Source organism: Lichenostomus cassidix, chromosome 5 (assembly GCF_008360975.1).
Source record: "Lichenostomus cassidix isolate B80296 chromosome 5, HeHo_3.0, whole genome shotgun sequence".
NCBI classification, from domain to species: Eukaryota; Metazoa; Chordata; class Aves; order Passeriformes; family Meliphagidae; genus Lichenostomus; species Lichenostomus cassidix.
Genome location: NC_139486.1, coordinates 4,114,401 through 4,134,574, shown reverse-complemented (window position 1 = coordinate 4,134,574; position 20,174 = coordinate 4,114,401). Strand labels below are relative to the sequence as shown.

At 48.0% G+C, this 20,174-nt stretch overlaps 2 protein-coding genes across 5 annotated transcripts in view; both read left to right on the top strand.

Annotated features, from left to right (window-relative positions):
• The window catches only part of SLC35F4 (solute carrier family 35 member F4), a 107,120-nt gene extending 102,416 nt beyond the window's left edge, over positions 1-4,704 (top strand). For 2 of the 3 annotated variants that reach the window (XM_085061045.1, XM_085061046.1), the window contains exons 4-7: positions 452-577; positions 1,710-1,902; positions 3,133-3,222; positions 4,235-4,703. In XM_085061045.1, coding sequence (XP_084917171.1) covers positions 452-577; positions 1,710-1,902; positions 3,133-3,222; positions 4,235-4,476 — 651 coding nt within the window. In that variant the 3' untranslated portion in view covers positions 4,477-4,703. Of the gene's footprint in view, positions 1-451; positions 578-1,709; positions 1,903-3,132; positions 3,223-4,234 lie in introns of all 3 variants that reach the window. The other variant, XM_085061043.1, reaches the window with a different exon arrangement.
• Positions 4,705-9,258: 4,554 nt separating this feature from the next.
• CCDC198 (coiled-coil domain containing 198) lies at positions 9,259-18,994 on the top strand. 2 transcript variants are annotated; one of them, XM_085061038.1, is made up of 6 exons: positions 9,260-9,600; positions 12,683-12,759; positions 15,313-15,408; positions 16,486-16,584; positions 16,978-17,137; positions 18,371-18,994. In XM_085061038.1, the coding sequence occupies exons 1-6, from the start codon at positions 9,402-9,404 to the stop codon at positions 18,550-18,552; spliced, it is 813 nt and encodes a 270-aa protein (XP_084917164.1). In that variant the 5' UTR covers positions 9,260-9,401; the 3' UTR covers positions 18,553-18,994. The 2 variants fall into 2 exon arrangements, with proteins under 2 accessions (XP_084917163.1, XP_084917164.1); XM_085061037.1 differs by lacking the exon at positions 18,371-18,994 and having other exon boundaries at positions 9,259-9,600; positions 16,978-17,709.
• The last annotated feature ends 1,180 nt before the right edge of the window (positions 18,995-20,174 follow it).

Below are 20,174 nucleotides of genomic sequence, written 5' to 3'. Positions count from 1 at the left end.
GCCAGAGCACAGCCAAAACAGCTGGAAGAGCTCCCTGTGGTGCCCTGGTATTCCAAAATACAGGACTCATTCCCCTGGACTAAATTTCCAGGGTGTTTGGCTATCTAATGTTTGCATTTCAAGTCAAATTGCTGGCATTGCTGAATATTTCTCACGTTGTACAGTAGAGCATAACATCTTAAAATTCCTTGATCTTGCAGTTGTCTCTCCAAAGTGGATGTTTAGCTGGCAAAATCCATCATTATGGATGTTCTGTCAGTAGGCCCCATGAGAATTTGCAGTGCTATAGATCCATCAGTGCACACACTTTCATTATGCTTTACATCTCCCCCATGATTTTTCCTATTTAAGGGAGAAACAAGAAATCTCCAAGTCAGAGCCAGTGGGTAGTGACACTCAGCCCCTCCCAGTGACGATCTCAGCTTCACCTTGCTTTGCTTTGTCTGTGCAGATAGTGGCAGCAATAATGGCAATCACAGGGATTGTCATGATGGCATATGCAGATGGTTTCCAGGGTGATTCCATCATCGGGGTGGCATACGCTGTGGGATCAGCCTCCACGTCTGCCCTGTACAAGGTAGGTCCTAGTGTTTGTTGGCACTCCTGAATTCGTTCATACTGGCTGTTAAAAGGGCATAAAGACAAAGAGAATCGCTGGAAAATCAATGTTTTGTTCAATTCGTCACTTCTGGTGTGACCAGGTGATGTCACAATGTCAGGAAATCTACCATGAGGGTAATTAGTTGTTGTCTGCCAATTATCCAGAATGGCTTTTCTTGATGAGTCTTTAATGAAATCTCCACTGCCACGCCACAAGGAGTTTAAGATTGTTTTTAAATTATGCCAATGCAGTTTGTCAGCACTTTTCAAAGGACTTTCAGTTGATGGTTGCAAAGGGATGAAACCCTTGCATGTGCAGCAGGGAGCAGAGCCAGGAAAATGCTGCTTTCCCTGGGCAGGGATGGCCACCTCATCCCAGCTCTGCACTGCACCTCCCTGGGCTCAGAGCCCTGGTGGGAATTGCACAGGCAATTCTTTAGAGACACTTCTGCCTGGGAGAAGTGGCTGCTCTGGAAGGTGAGGGATGGCAGAGGCAGGGATGTTCCTCAGAAACAGGCTGGGCTGAAGGTGGCTGTGTTCATTTTCAGCTCTGTGGGTAAAGTTTGGAGTGAAGTTGCCCAAGCAGCTTTAGACTTTGCTTGCCTCTCCCATAAATTTGTTGTGGCCATTCACAGGTCCCTCAAAGTCCATGAATGTAGGCTGGTAAAGAAAAAATTCTCCACGAGGTTTGTGGTGCTTGAAGGGAGCTCCTCCAGGCTGGTTCTGCTCTCACAGCAGGGTCATGCTGTGGAGGTCACTGGACTCTCCTCCCAAATCCCAGCAGTGCCACACACACCCAAATCCTCTGCATTTGTTGCACAAATGGTGTCCTTGGGTTCTTGGTTTATTCTTGGTTTTTCCTGAGTTCTTCTACTCCTGCTCCTCACAGCATTTTGTGTTAAACTTTGTTACACAGGCTCAGCCATCCCCGTGGTAAAGACACAGTGCCAAAACACAGGAAAGAGCAGAAATCCAACCAAAGATTGCAAAATTCTTGTGTAGGAAAGGGCTGGGCTGTGGCATGTTGTCCTTTGCTCCACTCTCCCTAAGGAAATGGAGTGCATGACAGGCATGGAGTCTAAACCCTTCCTCTCCTCTCTCCTCTTCAGGTTTTGTTCAAGATGTTTCTTGGGAGTGCAAACTTTGGGGAAGCAGCTCATTTCGTGTCCACCCTGGGCTTCTTCAACTTCATCTTCATCTCCATCACCCCCATCATCCTGTACTTCACCAAAGTGGAGTACTGGTACCCCTTCTCTGCTGTGCCATGGGGTTACCTGTGTGGAGTAGCTGGCCTCTGGTTAGGTAGGTGTTAAAAAAATGTATTTATTTTTCTAGGTCTGCACCCCTCCAACCCTGTACAAAATCAGCCTCAGGCACAATATTTCCCCCTTAAGCAGCAGAGCTCTCTCACAGATTTAAACCTGGTCCCAGTGCAAACTGATGCTCCTTAGAAATGATTCATATTTTTCATTAAACTTAATGAAACATTACTATTAATCGATCTATAATTAATAATTGATACATAAACATGGTTATAATTAATAACAATTAATAATTAACAGCAATAGCAGGGAGTAAACATGAAGCAGCCATACTAATTGTCCATTTTTTCATCCCTGCTGTAGTTCCACACCAATTCCCCTGCCTCTGGCACAGCTTGACTGCTGTAAATCCCTTTTCAGAAGGCTGTGTGTTCCCAGTCAGCTCCTGGCACAATCTGTGGGGTGTTTGTGCACTGACAGGAGACCCCCTGTGCTGGGACACCTTTCTGGGGGTGCTGCAGGCTCTGGGCAAAACACATAAAGCTCTTTTCTGAGCCACAATCTGTTGGATTCATCCCTGGGGCGTTTCCACATGTAACAACATCCTTTCCTTCAGTAAGGTCTGTGTTATTCCATAACTGAAGAGGGTTTTGTCTCACTCCACGTTTATTAAATGGAAGCCAAGAGAATGTCACTGCCCATCCCATCCTGAGATGTGGCCAGGCTGACAGCTGAGCTGCTGTGAGCACCTTGAGCTGCTCTGACCACAACTGCAGCTCCTCTGGGAGCTCCCAAGGCACCAAAATTAGGGATAATTTATCACCCAAATGTATAAACCCAACCATGAGGGGACAACCTTGTGGGACAGCCTTGTGTTCTTTTTATGCAGGGGAATCAGCAGCAGGACTGGGTGGTGGGTGAACAAAAACTTCTGGTTTTGCAGTTTGCTTTTAATGCTTCAGGGAAATTGGAGCTCTCTGGGAATGCTGTCATGTAAAAAACCAAAAAACCAGGTTGTTTGTATCTGATCAAAGCCTGTAAAATTTGTAAGAAGCCATCCAGCTCTCCCCTTTCCCCTTGTGCAGAATTTCCCCTAATTTCACACTTGTCTATTTAAAAAAAAAAAATCAATCACATTGTGACAGCTCCATCATTGTGGTGTTGATACTTGATATCACATATTGTACTTGTAGGGTCGAGGTGGAGTAGAATTGTCTCACTGTGGTGTTTTCCCCCATAATCATGTATTATTTTCTCTGTTTTTCCCTAGCTTTCAATATTCTGGTTAACGTCGGGGTGGTGCTGACCTACCCCATCCTGATCTCCATTGGCACGGTGCTCAGCGTCCCTGGAAATGCAGGTACCACACCCACAGCTGCTGCTGCCAAAATTAACCCTCAGGCACTCAGAAAGCAGTTTATTATCTAAATGGTCAGAATCTGTTGGGTGGAAATTCACTGCAGAGTTCTGTGTTGTTGAACAGCCTCTGTCTCTGCTCTTCCAGTCTCCTCAGCCTCATTGCTCTGGGGGTTTGAGCACCAGAAAACATCTGGTGGTCAAACTCCAGATGTTCAGGGGTGCTGAGGGTGCTATGGGAGGTGGGAGGCTGAGCCTGGAGGCACCTGGAGCTCTCTGCTCATCCCTGGGCTGTGCAGGAAATATTCTGCTGATGCAGAGTGAATCCACTCTGTTGTAGGTAAAGAGTTACCACCAAGGCCCTTCCCCCTCAGAGCAAAAATCACAGAATCATAGGTTCTTTAAGGTTGGGAAAGACCTCCATGATGATCAAGTCCAGCCTTCAACCCAGTACCCCCATGCCCACTAAAACAGAAAGTGAAGTGCCATGTTCACTTATTTTTTGGACACTTTCAGGGTGGTGACTCCAGCACTGCCTTGGGCAGCCTGTTGCAGTGCTTTAACTCTTTCAGTGAAGAATTTTTTACTAAATCCAATCAGTCCCAACTTGAGGTCTTTCCCCTTGTCCTGTCCTTTGTTCCCTGGGAGCAGAGGCCACCCTGGCTGTCCCCTCCTGTCAGGAGTTGTGCAGAGCCACAAGGTCCCCCCTGAGCCTCCTTTTCTCCAGGCTGAGCCCCCCCAGCTCCCACACAGACCCTTCACCACAGAAATCTTGAGGCTTAATCCAACCCTCCAGGCTTCCTCAGATCCAGCACAAGGTGCTGAGGAGATGTGTCACCTCCAGCACTGCACTGCCAGATCCACCCTGTTCCTTGGGCTCAGAGATCCGAGAGCCACGTGGCCAATGTCACACCCAGAGTGCAGCACCAGGGTCACAGGGACGTGCCAGGCTGCTCTAGGTGCCACCATCCATCCTGCTGCTGGCCTGCTGCCACTGCTGTTTCCTCTCTTCCCAGCTGTGGACCTGTTGAAGCACAAGATGATCTTCAGCGTGGTGCGGCTGGGAGCCACCATCATCATCTGCATGGGCTTCCTGCTCATGCTGCTCCCCGAGGAGTGGGATGAGATCACCCTGAGGTTCATCAACAGCCTGAAGGAGAAGAAGAGCGAGGAGCACGCCGAGGACATCACAGAATCCAGTGTACACACGAGGAGCAGGAGCAGAGCCAACGGGACAGTGTCCATCCCCCTGGCCTAGGGCTGGAGGAGTCTCCCTGCACGCAGATGTATATTCTGTGAATATAGCTGAACTCTCCTCATCACCTGTATGCTTCAAAGAAATGACATCTAACCTGAGCAGGGGATGAACTGTAAGATAAGAGAAATACATCTATGATAAATGTTTACATTTATACACTTAACGAGGAACGGGTGTAAATAAGGACAATAAAATTTTTTGTAATAAAGAGTCAGCTGAGCTTGTGTCTTCCTGAGCTGGTGGGTTTAAGATGTGGATCAAGTTTGCATTGTTTATCTGCCTTTGCTGCAGAAGTAGAGCCATTCTGGAGGATACAAATCTTGGATATGTCCAGCTAAATCTCAAAATTTAACATCTTGGCTTGCTTTCAATAAAGTGCCCTTTCAGCAAGTAATGGTTTGGGAAAACCATTTCAAACCTCACCTGGTGGTTTGGGGAGTTCATTTCTGAAAGGTACTGATGTTCACACTTATATTCCTAATTATTATCAGGAATAAATATTACATGATGTGCAAAACATGAGACCTCTCCTCCCAGACCACACTGAGCTGTGCCTCTTTCCAAAATCACCTCTCTGGAAGTGGTGCTGGTGTTTGGGTGCCTTTAGGAAAGCAAAAAATAGCTTTGTTTACCTCATTTTCTCCCAGAAAAGCATCACTCCCAGCTGAGCTACAAAAGCCTCAAGAGAGATGGAAAAATCTGGATTTCCCATGTCCCTGGGAAATGTAATTTCCTATTTTCTAGAGATTTGGGACAAAGGAATATTTTTCTTTACCTCCACATTGGAAAAGTCTTTCAAAAGCCAAAGGAAATGAACCAACCTCCCAATCAATTCCCTAAACCTGTTGCTGTAATTTTTGTTTGTTTGTTTGAGGTTTTTTTTGGGTTTTTTTGGTGGGTTTGGTTTTTTTTTTTGTGTGGTTTGGTTTTTTGTTTTGGTTTTGGTTTGTTTAATTTCTTTCTATCTTTCTTTTGTTCTTTTTGGTTTGTTTTGGTTTGGGTTTTGGTTTATTTTTTAAGGAAGAATGAAAACAACTGGAAAGTATCACAGATTGCTGAGGTCTACTGACTTTCCTGTCCACAGTTTTTGAATTTGATTAGCACCCAGTATGGGTGGGTTTTGATGGTATTCCTGCTACGGGAAAAAATAATCATGTAAATAGTAATTCATTTGACTCTTTTTATATGATTCTTCTATTGGATGCTTTTTTAATATTTTAATTTTTATGTTTAAATTGTTGCAGCCAGCAGAGCAGAAAAAAACATTTGTATGTATTAAAACCCCACAAACTTGGGTTTTTTAATCACATGGCTGCAGAATTAGGGTTGCAGAAACCAACCCAACCAAGTGTGCCCTAAAACCAAAGGTGTATGGTTTGGATTCACACACAAGTCTCTTACAGCTCTTGGTCTGCTGCTTTTGAAAGGAGATAGGCATGAAAAATATTCTAAAAAAGTTAATTATAGAGATACCAATGGGCTGAGAGCACCCAGCACAGGGCAGCTTGGCCTCTCCCCATGGTTTTGGAGCTGATACACTCATTTACAGTGCTAGATAGTTCTGGGGATGTATTACTGAAATTTTTCCAAGCTGAACACATGGGAAAAACAAAACTTTGATTTCAGTATGCATTGATGAGTACTCTTTGGCAAGCAGCATCTTCAGGCCCAGGAGTGGATCCTTCAAGGAGCCTCATCGAGAATCCAGCAGGGAAAACCATGTGAAATCCCCAAATCTGAGTCAGCTTTTCCCCTGCCTGACACCTCCCATGGCCAGGAGCTCAGGGTGGTAAAAAGACTGCAATCCCAGCAAGGAGCTCTTGAGCAAAGCAGCTGTGATTTGGTTTGGTGTTCACAGAATGGTTTGGGTCAGAAAGGACCTCAAAGCCACCTCATCCCAGCCCCAGCCATGGGCAGGGACACTTCCACTATCCCAGGCTGCTCCAAGCCCCATCCAGCCTGGCCTGGAACACTTCCAGGGATGGGACATCCCCAGCTTCTCTGGGCAATCTGCTCCCAGATGCTTTCCAGGGCTGCTCATCCCTCAGCAATGCCTTCACCCTCTGCCCAACTTCCAGTTGAAATCCCTCATGAAGCACGGAAATAATGGTTTTTCCCTGGAGTGCAGCTCAGCCTTTCAGCTGGAGAAAAACCCACCAGACCCAAAAATCAGACAACAAACAGAGGCTCTTCTGCTTGATGCTGTTGGTGATCTATCAGAGGAACAGTAAACCAATAATCACCCCATCAAGTCAGATGTCATTGCTTCCACTGCAATGTGGAGTTTTATTTCTCTGACTTCAACCTTCCCCAGCAATGTGGGGTTTGATTTCTCTTGTTCCACCCTCCCCAGCAATGCAAAATCTCATTTCTCTGCCACCTTCTCCCAAGGAAAATGCCACTTTTGCTCCTGCAGCTGCGTTATCAGATCCTCCTGGGCTGTGTGGCAGGAAAACAAAACGTGCTGTGCATAACCCTCCTGGAGCTTCCCCAGCAGTGCCTGCCCTCTCTGGAGGGCTCAGCCAGCCAGCAGCACGGCAGAGTTGTTATCAGCACGCTGTGTCCCCAGCCTGGGCTCAGATAAGATGAATGTCCCCTGCCAGCTCCAGCGACAAGGAGCAGAGGGAGGAGCAGGCTGTGTTCCTTGACCTTACAGATGTGTAATAACGAGCTCTATCAGCCACAGCAGTTTGTATCCCAGCCAGGGGAGCTGTGCTGGGTGATTTTCCTCTCTTTGCTGATCCATTTGGAACGAGCTGCAAGCAGGATGAGCAGCATCCTGCTTGGGGTTGTTTCTGCTTCACTCTCTGGAGATTTGTGTAAAAGGCCAGGCGTTATTTTGGCAAAAATCCATTCCACCCACTCGCCATCTCCTCCTTTGCCCAGGTTTTTTTTTTTATTTAAAATTCATTTGCAAGGAGAAGCTTTAAGGCTAACCCAGTGTTGCAGTTGGGTGTTTGAGTTTGGCTCACCTCTGCTCTGGGTGAAGGTGAGTAACAAACTCTGCTCCTCCAGCTGAAAATTCTTTGCCCCAAGTCACTGCTCTGCCCTACCCTTGAGTTTTTCCCAATATCTTCCTCAAAGCAAGGGCATCAGAGCACTTAGGAATCAATGATTTCATTCTGGCTGCAAGAAATTTGCTGAAAAATCCAGTTCTGTCAGGATCATCGTCACTTATAAATCTAGCTGAATTTGGTGGTTTCAGGCAGTAAATGAATAGGAAAAAGGGATAAAATCCTTCCAGCTCTCCTGGGAGACCCTGTGGGTTATCCCTAAAGGCATCCTATGGGAACAAAGCTCCTCCAGCCCCAGGTTCCTATGGCACAGTGCTTGGGAATTGAGCGGAACTTTAAATATAGATAAAAGGCTGAAATAAATCAGAGGATAAAATTAAATACCTGCAGTTAAAGAGAAGGATGAGCATCCCTGCCCAGGATCTCAGCTTCCCCCTGTGACCTGCAGCAAGGGTGTCCTCCTGCAGCTTTCCTCCCTCCCCAAACCCTCAGCTGCTGCTCTTGGCTCTCTCTGCAGAGAAAAGCCCTGTGGGAAGGAAGGATGGACAGGAGAGGGGATTGGGGAGTGTCCCAAAATTAAAAAAATCCCCCCCAAAATTTAAAAAAATCCCCCCAAAATTAAAAAAAAATTAAAAAATCAAAGAACCCCCCCAAAATAATAAAAAATACTAAAAAAATCCCTCAAAATCCCCCCAAAATCCCACTAAAATCCCATCAAAAATCCCCAAAAATCCCACAAGAAAACACCCCAAAATCCCCAAAAGTCCTCCCAAAAAAAATCCCCAAAAAAGAAATTAAAAAAAACCTAAAAAAATCCCCAACCAACCAACCAACCAAACGCCCCCCAAATAAACAAACAAACAAACAAAAAAACCCCCAGAAAAAACTCAACCAAACAAACCAAACCAAACCAAACCAAAAATTCCCAACAAATTCTAAAAAAATCCTGGGAGCTGGGGGACCCTGTCAGGATCTCAGCAGCATCTGGGTAAAGCACCAGATACAGCACCATGGGCATTTGCTTTAACATCCACCTGGGTTCCCACTGCCCCCACCCATCCATCATTGCATTTAATTCATGACTTTCCCAAGCTGCTCAACAGGAATGACCTGTTCTCAGCAGGGGGAGGATAATTAAAATAAAAAGGAAAAATTGACAGTAAGCATTGAGAAACTCGGGAGGGAAGCAGGGTGTTGATTTTACATTTTCATTTGAAAAGAAGAAGGAAAAAAGATCCAGGCCAGGCTGCTCTGCTGCCTCATGCCCTGTGTGAGCTGGGAAAAGCAAAGTCATGGGAGATGCTGGTGTTCTGTGGCTGAAAACTGGTTGGGTTGCTCCAGGGATTAATATTTTCTTCTGGGAGCAACCTGGACTAGAGGAAGTTGTCCCTGCCCATGGCACAGGGCTGGAACTAGGAGATCTTTGAGGTCTCTTCCAATCCAAACCTTTCTAAGATCCTATGAATTATCAAATATGACTCACTTTGACCAATATTCCTGGTTGGCTTTGTCCTAAAGCTGCATTTTTTCCAGCAGGAGCAAGGGTGGAGGATGCTCCTGGGCCAGGATGGAAGACTCTTCAACCCTTCTAGTGCTCCAAGGGTGGAATTTCCTTCCAAAACCTGAAGATTTAGCAAAAGAGCTGCTTGAAGAAATCCCTCCATGCCAGCTGAGGTGGTAGCCCTGGTTGAAAATCCCTTGCAGGTAAAAAGAAAGCTTCTCCAGGGCTTGGCTCTGCATCCCTGCAGGGAAGGCTGGGGATGGGTCAATGTTTAACCACTCTGGGAAGGAGGTCAGGGAGCTGGCAGGGAGCTGCCTGGGCTCTGATTTTCTCACACAGATCCCTCCATGTGCAGGGAGAATGGTGCATGAGGGGTTTTCCTTCTCCTCTCAGAGCCCTGGCCCTGCAGGATGGGCCTGAGCCCCTCCAAGGCACACCCCAGGGTGACCAGGGTGGCCCCAGTGCCACCTCCCAGTGCCCTGCCCAGGCTGCCCAGCGAGCCAGGACAGCCCAGCCTGCAGCCCCTGCCCATGGCAGAGTGGGGAAAACCCGAATTCCACCTGGAGTTGCCACCTCTGCGGGAGACCTGGCACGGGAGAGCCTCTGCAGGTGAGGAGCTCACTGCTGGGCCAGGGGCACTGGGGCTGTGGCTTTGCTGGCTGCAAGCTGGGGTGGCTGCAGGGGGGTGCTGCTCTGCCTCAGCAGCTTCTTGCCATTCCCAGGATGTTTTAGCTTTGGGAAAACTGATTTTCCCACCTCTCCAGTGTTTTGGAAAGCGTCTCACCCAGCAGAGCTCAGATGATGCTCCTTGCTCCCATCAGTCACTCCCTGGGAACAGCCCAACTCCCTAGGGTCACCCTGGCACCCACCTGGTCTTGTCCAGCCTCCCTGAGACCCCCAGCACAGCACCCTGAGACCCCCAGCACAGCACCCTGAGACCCCCAGCACACCCCTGTGCCACTCACCTTTCCCTGCCAGGCACATCATCACCACTGCCCAGTCAGAATTAGATTCTGGGCAGGTAAAGCTCAGTTTTGGGATGAATGAGAGATTTGCCAAGCCAGGAGCAGAGAAAGGCAGACAGCCCTGGCTGTTTTGTGTTCCCCTCCAAGCAGCCTTTAAGCTCCCTCCATCCCCAAATCCTTCCCCGAGGTGAGGAAGGAGCTCTGCATCCCTCTGGCAGTGGATGTGCAGCTCTCTGGGATGAGCTGGGTGCTGGCAAGGGGAGAGCAGGGAGAAACATCCCTGAAAACCAACGGGGTGTGAGGAAGGGAGACCCAGAGGGAGGAGGATGTGCAGCCCCAGCATCCTCCTCCCTGCTTTTCCATTCCCAAAAATCAATTCCTGACCCACACCAAGCCGTGTTAAGCACTGCTGCTTCACCAGAGTGTTTGCTCCAGGATCATTCATCAGGAGGCATCAGGAAGCAATGAAAACAAATAAACCTCTGGCATGATAGCAGTGACATTCCCAGAACTGAGGTTTTGGGGAGAATACAGATCAGGTCGTGCTGTAGAAGAGCAGGTTTTAAATACTCCATGAGAGCAAGAATAACCAATGCTTCTGTTCTGAAAAATTATCAGTGGGCATTTAACAAATGCTTGTTAAAAAATAAGTATTTTATAAAAAAATTAATAAATGTAATTTTCCATTGCTTTCCATTTTCAGAAACAAGAAGAGTATGCTCAGGAGGACTTGAGCAATGTATTAGCTCAAGCTGCTCTCTAAATAAGCAAAGCCTCCAAGAGAATAGGTTTTATTTGGTTTATGAGGGTTCAGCTTGGCTTATTTTAAATCCAGATTCCCCCAGAGGGGAGGATTTGTTGCTGCTGCTGCTACTGCTGAAGCACAAGGGTGAAAAACAGGAGCCACAGGGATGCCTTGAGCTGGGGCTCAGTGCTGGGGAGCAGATTTGGGGACAGAAAGCCCTCAGCCCTGAGTTCTGTACCTGCAGAGGAAAAGGGCAAATGTCCTACAAGCCACATGCATGGATAGGAGGGGAGGGAAAAATTAAAAACAACTGCAAACATGCACAAAACAAACCATCAGACCTCAAAAGGAAGAAATAACTTCCTCAGAGCCGTGCCCTTCACCAGGACAAGCTTCTCCAGGTCACAGCCACTTCCCTGTGCCATGTCCCTGTTCCCAGCTCCAGGAGCATCCTCCTCACCTTCCCCTTCTCCCTCAGAAATTCCCTAAGCTCTCACTTGCCCTGCAGATAGAGGGAACACCCAAAAACCCCCTTTTGCTCTGACAAGCTGCAATTTCACCACGTGTTTCCTGCAGGTGAAATTTGTCTCCAGAGGAGCCTCCTGGGCTGGAAATTTTCCCTTCAGGCTCCCATTCCTGCTCATGTGGAGCAGCCACAGCCTCAGAGTGGTTAAACATTGCCAGGGCTCTGCAGAGCCCAGCAAACATTTACCTGATGGAGTCACCAATTCCCACATCTCAGCAAACTCATGGAAGGAAGAAATTCCTCCCTGTGAGGATGGTGAGGCTCTGGCACAGGTGCCCACAGAAGCTGTGGCTGCCCCTGGATCCCTGGAAATGTCCCAGGCCAGGTTGGACAGGGTTTGGAGCAGCCTGGGACAGTGGAAGGTGTCCCTGCCCATGGCAGCAGGGTTGGAATGGGATGATCTTTAGGGTTCCTTCCAACACAAACTATCCCATGATTCTGTGATTGTCTTCTCTCTCTTCTCCAAGAGCCCAGCCTGCTGATCCTCCATGAGGACCAAGGAAGTCCCTCATAAATTGACCTCCAAAGCATTATTTTTCTTGTTAAATATGACTATTAAATTTGGCATCGACTTGAATTCCCTTCCTGCACTTTACCCCCAGCTCTCCTCCCCTGTGATCACTCAGGGCTCCCACCAGCAGCTGTTCAGCCACAACTCGCTTTAATTCATCTATAAAATATCATTTAAATGCACCAGAACAGTTTTTTGGGGTGAATAGGTGGGATAAACAGATAAACTGTCACATAAATAAACACTTCCTGCACCTGCAAGTATTTATTTGTGCAAGAAAAGTGCAAAAGCAGCAATGGTGTCCACCTGAGAGCACCAGGATGGACCTGAATCACATCCAGGCCTCAGAGAAAGCTCTGCTTTAATACCTAACAGGGGATCACTGGTGTGTGACACATTTTTGGGCTGATTTCCAGGGGCTGGGTTGCACCACTGCCTGAGCACAGCTCTCTCACTGCTGCTGCTGCAGCAACCCAGCCCTGCCATGCTTGGTAAATCACCAGAGGTATTGCTCAAAAAATAACAATAATCAAGCCTCAGGGAATGAGCAGCAGGAAAAGACCCAAACTGTGCCTGAGTTTATCAGAGCAGCAGAAATCAGGGATTTCTTGGCCAGCTGATGGCCACGGGACATGGGAGGAGGAGAGTCCCTTGGCCACCCAGGGGCTGGGAGAGGCCAGAGGATCACATCACAAGGATGGGGATGGTCATCTTTAGGAGCAGGAGTGCTTGTAGAGGGCATTTGGAGAGGTACAGGGTGGGTATTTTTTAGAAATCACAGGTACAGTTATATCCCCTTTGCTTCTGCAGCCAGCAGAATATTCCATGTGCTGCTGGAATACACAGAGAGGGATTTCAGTGGGACACACCAACCAAAAAACAGGGCAGGAAGCTACTGCTGGGTGCACCCAAAAGTACCTTCATCCATTTCTTTACCCTTCAAGGGCCTCTCTCTTTCAACACCATGCCAGGGCAGGAAGGAACCAGCATCATCAAGCAGCACCCACCCCGCAGGCCTCAGGTAAGGAGGGTTTGGGATCTCCCTGGGAGCTGCTCTGATTGACCCCTTGCCATGTCCCACTGGGATGTCCCTCCTCCCTGTGGGGTTTGTGGGACCTGCAGCCAAATCCTGGTGCTGCCATGGGGCCAAGAGAGCTCCTTTGCAGAAAGGATCCAGCTGGCACCATGTGGGGCTGGTTTGGGCTCTTAGGGCCAAACAGCCCATAAAGGACAGGCACCAGCTCAGGAGCAGAGGAGGTAAAGCAGACAGAGATGCTCTGGGATAGGGGATGGTGAAAGACAGACAAGTTATTTCAGGTATCAAGAATTTCTGTGCATGCTCTGTACCTGCTATCCCCACCTCAGCATCCCCATCTGCACTTCCCAGATCCATTCCTCCCCACCACCCAAACCCCATGACTCTGCCTGACCTAGCAGTCAAGACTTTCCTCCACACAATTACACAGCTAAAGCTCAGAAATATCTTTAAATCTTTATTTCTCCCCCTGTACTCAACACTTTTGAGATCACAGCTCGAATCCTGTGTTCATTCATGGGCATTTCTTCCTGATATCCATCCTGGATCTTCTTGGAGCAACCTGGTCTGGTGGAAGATGTCCCTGCTCATGGCAGGGGGTTTGTCCTTAAGGTCCCTCCCAACCCAAACATTTTAGGATTCCATGATTCTATGAGCAGCAAACCCACTGGAGCAAGTTTGAGACTTCCTTGCTGTGATTACAATCTTTTAAATATAATAAAGAAGAGAAGAACCACCAAAGAGTCACTTTAACCTCCTCCCACTGGGGCTGTGGCTCTGGGTGACTCCGGTGGCTTCAGAGAGCAGAGGTGGCTGCCAGCTATGGAATCTTGTGTCCCTGGATTTGGTGGGAGGCTGCAACAGCAGCACCTGGATTGAGCCCACCAATGCTCCCTGAAAACTGCCATGTGGAATTGCAGTTTCCTTTAGAAACCTCTGACCAGCACGGAATTTTTAATCATTGATTTTATTTCCATCAGGGCTGTATTTGTGTATTGTTGAGACACTGGTAATACTCATTTCAGGACAAAGACAGTGTTAATCCTGCCCTGTTCTGCTGCTGCTGCTGCTGTTAGGGAGTGTACAGAGCACCAGCAAAAGCCTTTTTTCCCTGTGGGAATATTCTCAAAGGCAGCAGAGCAGGATGACGTGGCCTTCTCAAGGACTTTTGGAGGATTTTGGTCAGCGAGCATTTCCAGGCAAAAAACTGTGAGGTTCACAAAAACTAAAGGGAACAGTAAATTTCCCAGCCTGGGACACAACTTTATCCAAGAGCCTGAAGCTTGGCTTCCCCACCAGGGCAGGGGGATGAGCTGAGGGCTGTGGGAGGCTTTTTGCCTTCATCCACCCCGTGCTGGTGGCCTTGGTGGCTTCCCAGAGTGATGCCAGCCTGGACCACAGCTTGTGGTGTCACATGCTGCCATCTAGTGCCATTTCTCAATTTCATATTCAGCTTTGTGGGGTTTTTTTTTGATGCTAATATTGAACTTGGTGTTGGGAGCTGCTGGGGAATTCTCGCTTTACATGATGCTGTGGATGTTTTTTCTGCATTTTTTGCCTTGATTCAAAATCCCAGCTCAGGATTCAGCAGCAGTTCAGTGCAGATAGTCAGAGACACATCCCCATTTATTGGACACTTTTTCATGATCAGGGAGTTCAAGACGTCCCAAATAAATTGTAAATCAGGTCTTACTGACAAAGCCCTTGATATTCCCTTTAATTTTTATGGAAGCTGTACTGAGCTCCCATCCTAGAAGGGAACCCTAGGAAAGAGAGGAATCACCATCCCTGGAAGTGTTCAAAAATGTTTAGTTCAAAAAAAAGTGTTTAAAAACTGTGTAGCTAGACCAGGCAGTGTTGGGGAATGATTCACTTGATGTTCTGAGAGGTCTTTTCTAACCTTAGTGATTCCATCAATACCAAGCCATGAAACCACCCAGCAACACCTTGGCATGATTTAAAGAGGCATCTTTGCTCCTTAAGACAAAAATCCATGCTCAGAGCAGCCTGTAGAGCAAGACTCTGATTATTTTCACTAGCCACCAGGAAAGGCACTTTGTACCACTCACAGCTCTGCAGAGAGAGGGTTTATTTAGGCCAATGTAAAACACTGGGTGGACAGAGGGAATGATGCTCTAGGTGCCATCTAATTGGGATCTGCACTTTGATGACTTGACAGGATAATTTAGATTAAATTATGACGTCTCTGCATGCTCCAGCTTTGCCATGAAGTGATCTGAGCTGTGGTTTGGCTTTGCTCTGGTCTTGGATGGAGCTTTGGGCACTGCTGAGGCTCAAAGAGAAATACCTGCAGGGGTGAAATGACTGTCAAATGGGGCTTGGCTGCTTTGGCTGAAATGCAAAATTTTCCCTCAGTTTTGCCCACTCCTGAAGGACCAAATGATGCTCATCTCCCTGAGATGCCAAACTCCTTCCTGGGCCAGAATTGGAGCTGGAAAAATGCAAGGTATTTTCATATCAGGTTTTGTGATTCCGTGGATTGAGCAATGCTAAATATTATTAATATTGGACTTGCAGAGGCTTGAACCTGCAAGAGGCTTGATCCCTCCACATGGAATCACTCCTGCAAAGCCCTGGAGCCAGCAGGAAGTGGCTGCAAGCCCAAAACCAAAGGTAAGCACGTGAGTTTGTGCCCTTCCACAAGCCATGCCTGGCTGCAGCCTCCTTTCCCTTGCACTTCAGGCACCCCAAAGGGGCAGAAATTGATATTTAACCTCTGGGTGTGCTCCTGGCCCTGGCTGAGCCCAGGACACTGAGCTGAAACACTGGTGGGTGGGTGAGAGGATCTGAAATAAGGGTAAAGTTTCTGCATTTCCAGCATGTCAGTTCCCTGGATGAGATGGACCTGCTGAGTGAGGATATTTAATATTTTAGAGGCTGAAAGTGTTGAGTGCCATGTTTTTAAATGAGTGAGTGACTTGAACACCCTTTACTTGCAGTTGGTGGGGAGAAGGGAGAGACCTTCCTGCTCTGCCTGGAAGGAGTTTGGAGCCAGGTGGGGGTCAGGCTGTGCTCCCAGGGGACAAGGGACAGGGTGACAAGAAGTGGCCTCAACTTGTACCAGGGGAAGTTTAGATTGGGTTTTAGGGAAAATCCCTTCACTGAAAGCATTGTCAGGCATTGGCACAGCTGCCCAGGACAATGACTGAGTCCCCATCTCTGGAGGGATTTCAAAGCCATGTGGATGTGGCACTTGGGGACATGGGGCAGTGGTGGCCTTGGCTGTGCTGGGGAATGATTGAACTCAATGATCTTGGAGGGATTTTCCAACTGGACAGTTGCACTGGATGATCTTAGACACCTTTCCCAACCTTACCAATTCCATAAGTCTGATTTTAAGGCTGCAAACACTGTGTGCCCTAAACACCTCCCTGCAGCCCCAAACATGCAAAAGCTGTTCTTCCCTTTGGATCAGGAGGTTATCTTGGAGAACCAACTCAATGCACTAACACCTCAGGGGGCAGAAGCACGAATACATTGCTTTAATGAAGTTTTCCCCCTCGTGCCCCAGAGCTGTGGGATAAACTGCAAGCACAGTGGAAATCTGTGCTGAATTCCTGCAAGCTGGCTATGCAGGGAGATGCTCACTGCCTTCATTTGGAGTGCCTGAGGGCTTTGAGAGCTGGTGGCTCTTCCTTTCTCTTTCAGAAAGTGCAGGTGGATTTATTTGCATCTTTAAATACCTCGTAGGTGCTGGAGAAGAGGGGGCAAAGCCTGAATGCCCTCCCTGGCAGGAGGCAGCACTTGCACAAGCTGCAGATGCTGGACTTGACCCGCAAGAGACGAGAGGTAATGAGAGATGGATTTGGGGAGGGGATGGGGGTGACTCTCCCACAGACCAGCAGGCTTCAAACCTGCTGGTAGGAAGGTGAAAGGAAGTTTTCCCTGTGTCTTGGGCAGAGGGCTGGTGGGGAGCATCCCCAGGGCCCCTGTGGTCAGTAATCACCTCTGAGATTTCCAATGCTTTGCCCTCACTTGGCCATGACTCATGGAGAAACCCAAAATCCCCATCCCAGTCATGCTCTGTCATGTACCCAGTCTGGCAAATTCCATTTGCTGGCGTTAAGCTCCTCGACTGTGCAATTATTTCTAGGGCAAACCCCCTAATGCTGTGCCACGTTGAGCTATTAAAACATGTTTGCTCCTCTGCTGCTTGTGTTGACAACTCATTTGCAAACCCAGGCGGAGCTGAAGAGGAATCTCCACAGGGAGGCAAAAATCAATAAGCAAAAAATGGAGGAATTCAGCCCCAAGGACATCCTTGACACTCCCCAGAGAGGTGACAGCACCAGAGACCCCAACCCTGCTGAGCACCATCAGCTTTTGCATGAAGACCACCCTGGTAAGTGGAATAATTTTCCAAGGAGATGCAAAACTCACCAGCTCCTAAATGTCACCAAGGAAGTTTCCCTATGGAAGATGGTTCCATTACTCCATCTCCTGCAGGTTCAAAGGGCTGGGGAGGGGAGGCTGGCAGTTGTGTTTGTAGGACAAAGCATTGGGGTGCCTCAGAGAGCTCATGGGGCTCTGGGCTGCTCTGACAGCAGCCATACAGACCTGAGGGGATGTGAATTGAGTCATGGACCAGTGAAAGGACCTGAGGGAACAGCTGGAGCTGTGTCAGGGGGGTTTAGGTTGGATTTCAGGGAAAGGTTCTACCCCCAGAGGGTGGTTGAGCACTGCCCAGGCTCCCCAGGGAATGGGCACAGCCCCAAGGCTGCCAGAGCTCCAGGAGTGTTTGGAAAATGCTCTCAGGCACAGGGTGGGATTGTTGGGGTGTCCTGTGCAGAGCCAGGAGTTGGACTCAATTATTCTCATTAATCCATTCCAGGATATTCCAAAATTCTGCCGTATTTTGGGGTGGCTTCTCTGCCAGAGCACCCCTGGGCACATTGGAACTGTAAGGAACTGGGGAATGAGCTGCTCGTGGTTTCACCACTGCCTGGTTTGCCAACATGTCACATCCCTGTGCTCAGGGTAGCCCTGGACCCCTGCCATGCTCAGATGGCTGTGGGATAAATGTGACAATTGCTGAGGCTGCTCACTTTTTAGGTTTAGGGTTTTCCCATTGTCCCTATGGAAGGGGGAAGCAAAGTGGATCTCAGCCACCTCCTCCTCCTGACCTGTCCAAGGTGTCAGCCCTGTCCTGCTCTGCATGTGACAACCTTTGGCACAGGCTGGCAATGTGTCACCGAGGCTGAAAGTGCTTAAATCAGTGAAGTCTGAAGGTGAACTTCCACCAGGAGGAAGGGAATAAACTTGGCTTCCTATTCCCTCGTGTTTCTTCACCTCAGCTCTCTTCTCCTTGGGGATGAAGCCAGAATGACTCTTGCCAGACTATAATTTCACCAGATATAATCCTGAGTGTGTCACACCTCACCCTGCCCCAAACGTGGGGTCTGGTTTCACAGGGATCTCTCAGGATTTTCTTTATGTGTCTCCAGCTATCCGTAGCCATCTCCAGCTAAACTCCAGGTGACTGAGCAGCTCTGCAAATCCATGTTATTTGATTTTTTTTTCTCTCCCCCAGGAAACACGAGGGGTGTTCAGACTGACAGGGCTGAACTCTCTCCAGACAGGAGCAGGAAGGTCGACCTGTGGTTCTGCAGGGAGCCAAGGACAAGAGATCTGTTCTGGGACTCCTCCAGCACAGAGTCTGAGGAGTGGGAAGAGAAGATTCCCCACAAACCTACACTTGTGAGAACCAAGACAGAGAGAATTTCCCTCTTCGATGACTTCTTTGACAGAGATTTCTAGTGGCACAGCTTGGGATGTGCCAGAGAAACATCCCCAGCTCTGGAATCCTCCCAGGTGGATGGGCTGAGCTTGGAGACAGCGTTGGCTGTAAGTGGAATTTCTGTGAGCTTGAGCAAGCAGTGAGGAGAGCTGGAAATGAGGAGCTCACTGATGGGGTGGATAATGACCCTCTGGGCTGTGTGGCTGAATCAAAATATCTGGGAAAAAAGCCTTGGATGGAGCAACAGTGAAATGGGGGTAGAGAGAGGACGAGGAGTCTGGTTGAAAAAAAAACAAAAAACAAAAAACCAAAAAAACCAGAAGCTGGGAAAAGTTCTGGGTTATCTGGAAACATTAAATTCCAACTGAAATGAAATCCTTCACTTGCTTTTGAGTTACTCAATTTTCCTGTTTAACTTGGGGTTAAGCTTTTCTAAACCACAAACCCCAGTTCAAAAAATGCAAGGTGAAATGATTCATTTAGAAAGTCTTTAAAATAAATGTTTTGGCGTTTCTAATATTCCTTTTTGACTTCTGTGCCTTTTTTCCCCCTAATTTCCTCTCCTCCACTGTTCTGGACACACAAATATATGTACTTTGTTCAGTTTTCTCCATTTTTTTCCCTCCAGTTTTATATATTATCTGAAAAATCTGCCTTTGGTTCACTTCTTTTCCCTGTTCAGGGTTCAGTGATGGGAAGTGAATGATGGAAATGGAGGAATTGCCAGTTTTTCCTGCAGACACTCTCCCAGGGATGCTGGTGAAGGCTGCAGCACCCACCAGGAATTTGAACAAGCTGCCCTGTTGCAGTCTGACATTTCCAAGTCTATTGAAAAAGATGGGCTCATATGAAGGAGTCTGATCTATCAAATAGATTCTCGCAGTTTCCATCTCACAGAAACTGTATTTTAAATTAAATTATCTGGTTTTCCTTACAAAATGATTTCTTACCTGAGAGGGAACTTCACCCAGTTCTCCTGTCTCCTGTCTGGTTGTCCCTGTAGGTCCATAAAGTCCACCACCAAGTTTGTGGAATCAAAGCACTCACAAAAAAAAGAGATTTCAGTTAAATATCACAGGGTTATTTTAATGCAGCAAACTGGGTCAGTAGGGAGCTGGTGAAACACCAGGAGGGGAGACATTTCACCACCAGTTTGGCCCTGGGGAGCAGACAGGGCTGATTTCCAGCACCAGTTTTGCCTCTGTTTGAAGCTGCAGAGCTGACAAAAGGCATTAACTCTTCCTTGTACCTCCTGCTCGTTTCCCTCCCTTCCCACTTGGTCTTTCTAGAACTACCAGGGGGCAAAACACCTTCAGATCAGCTCCTCTCTGCAGGGCAGGGACAAATCCAGGTGTGACAAATACCATCATCATCACAGCCACGTTCAGCTGGGGATCTAATCCTCTCCTTTTTCCAGCCAGAAGACCCAGAATCACAAGATCTGGAGCAGTTCTCAGCTCCCCAGGATGAGCAGGGCTTGGACAACCGGGGTGATGCTTGATGAAGATGATGAAGGTGATGAAGATGAAGCTTGTCCTGCACTGCTGTCTCAAAGCTGTGCTGTGGTGATGAGTCTGTGCTGCATCCTCGGCCTCCCCATTTACACAGCCAGGAAAAGAGCAGGAGACACATTTTTACACTT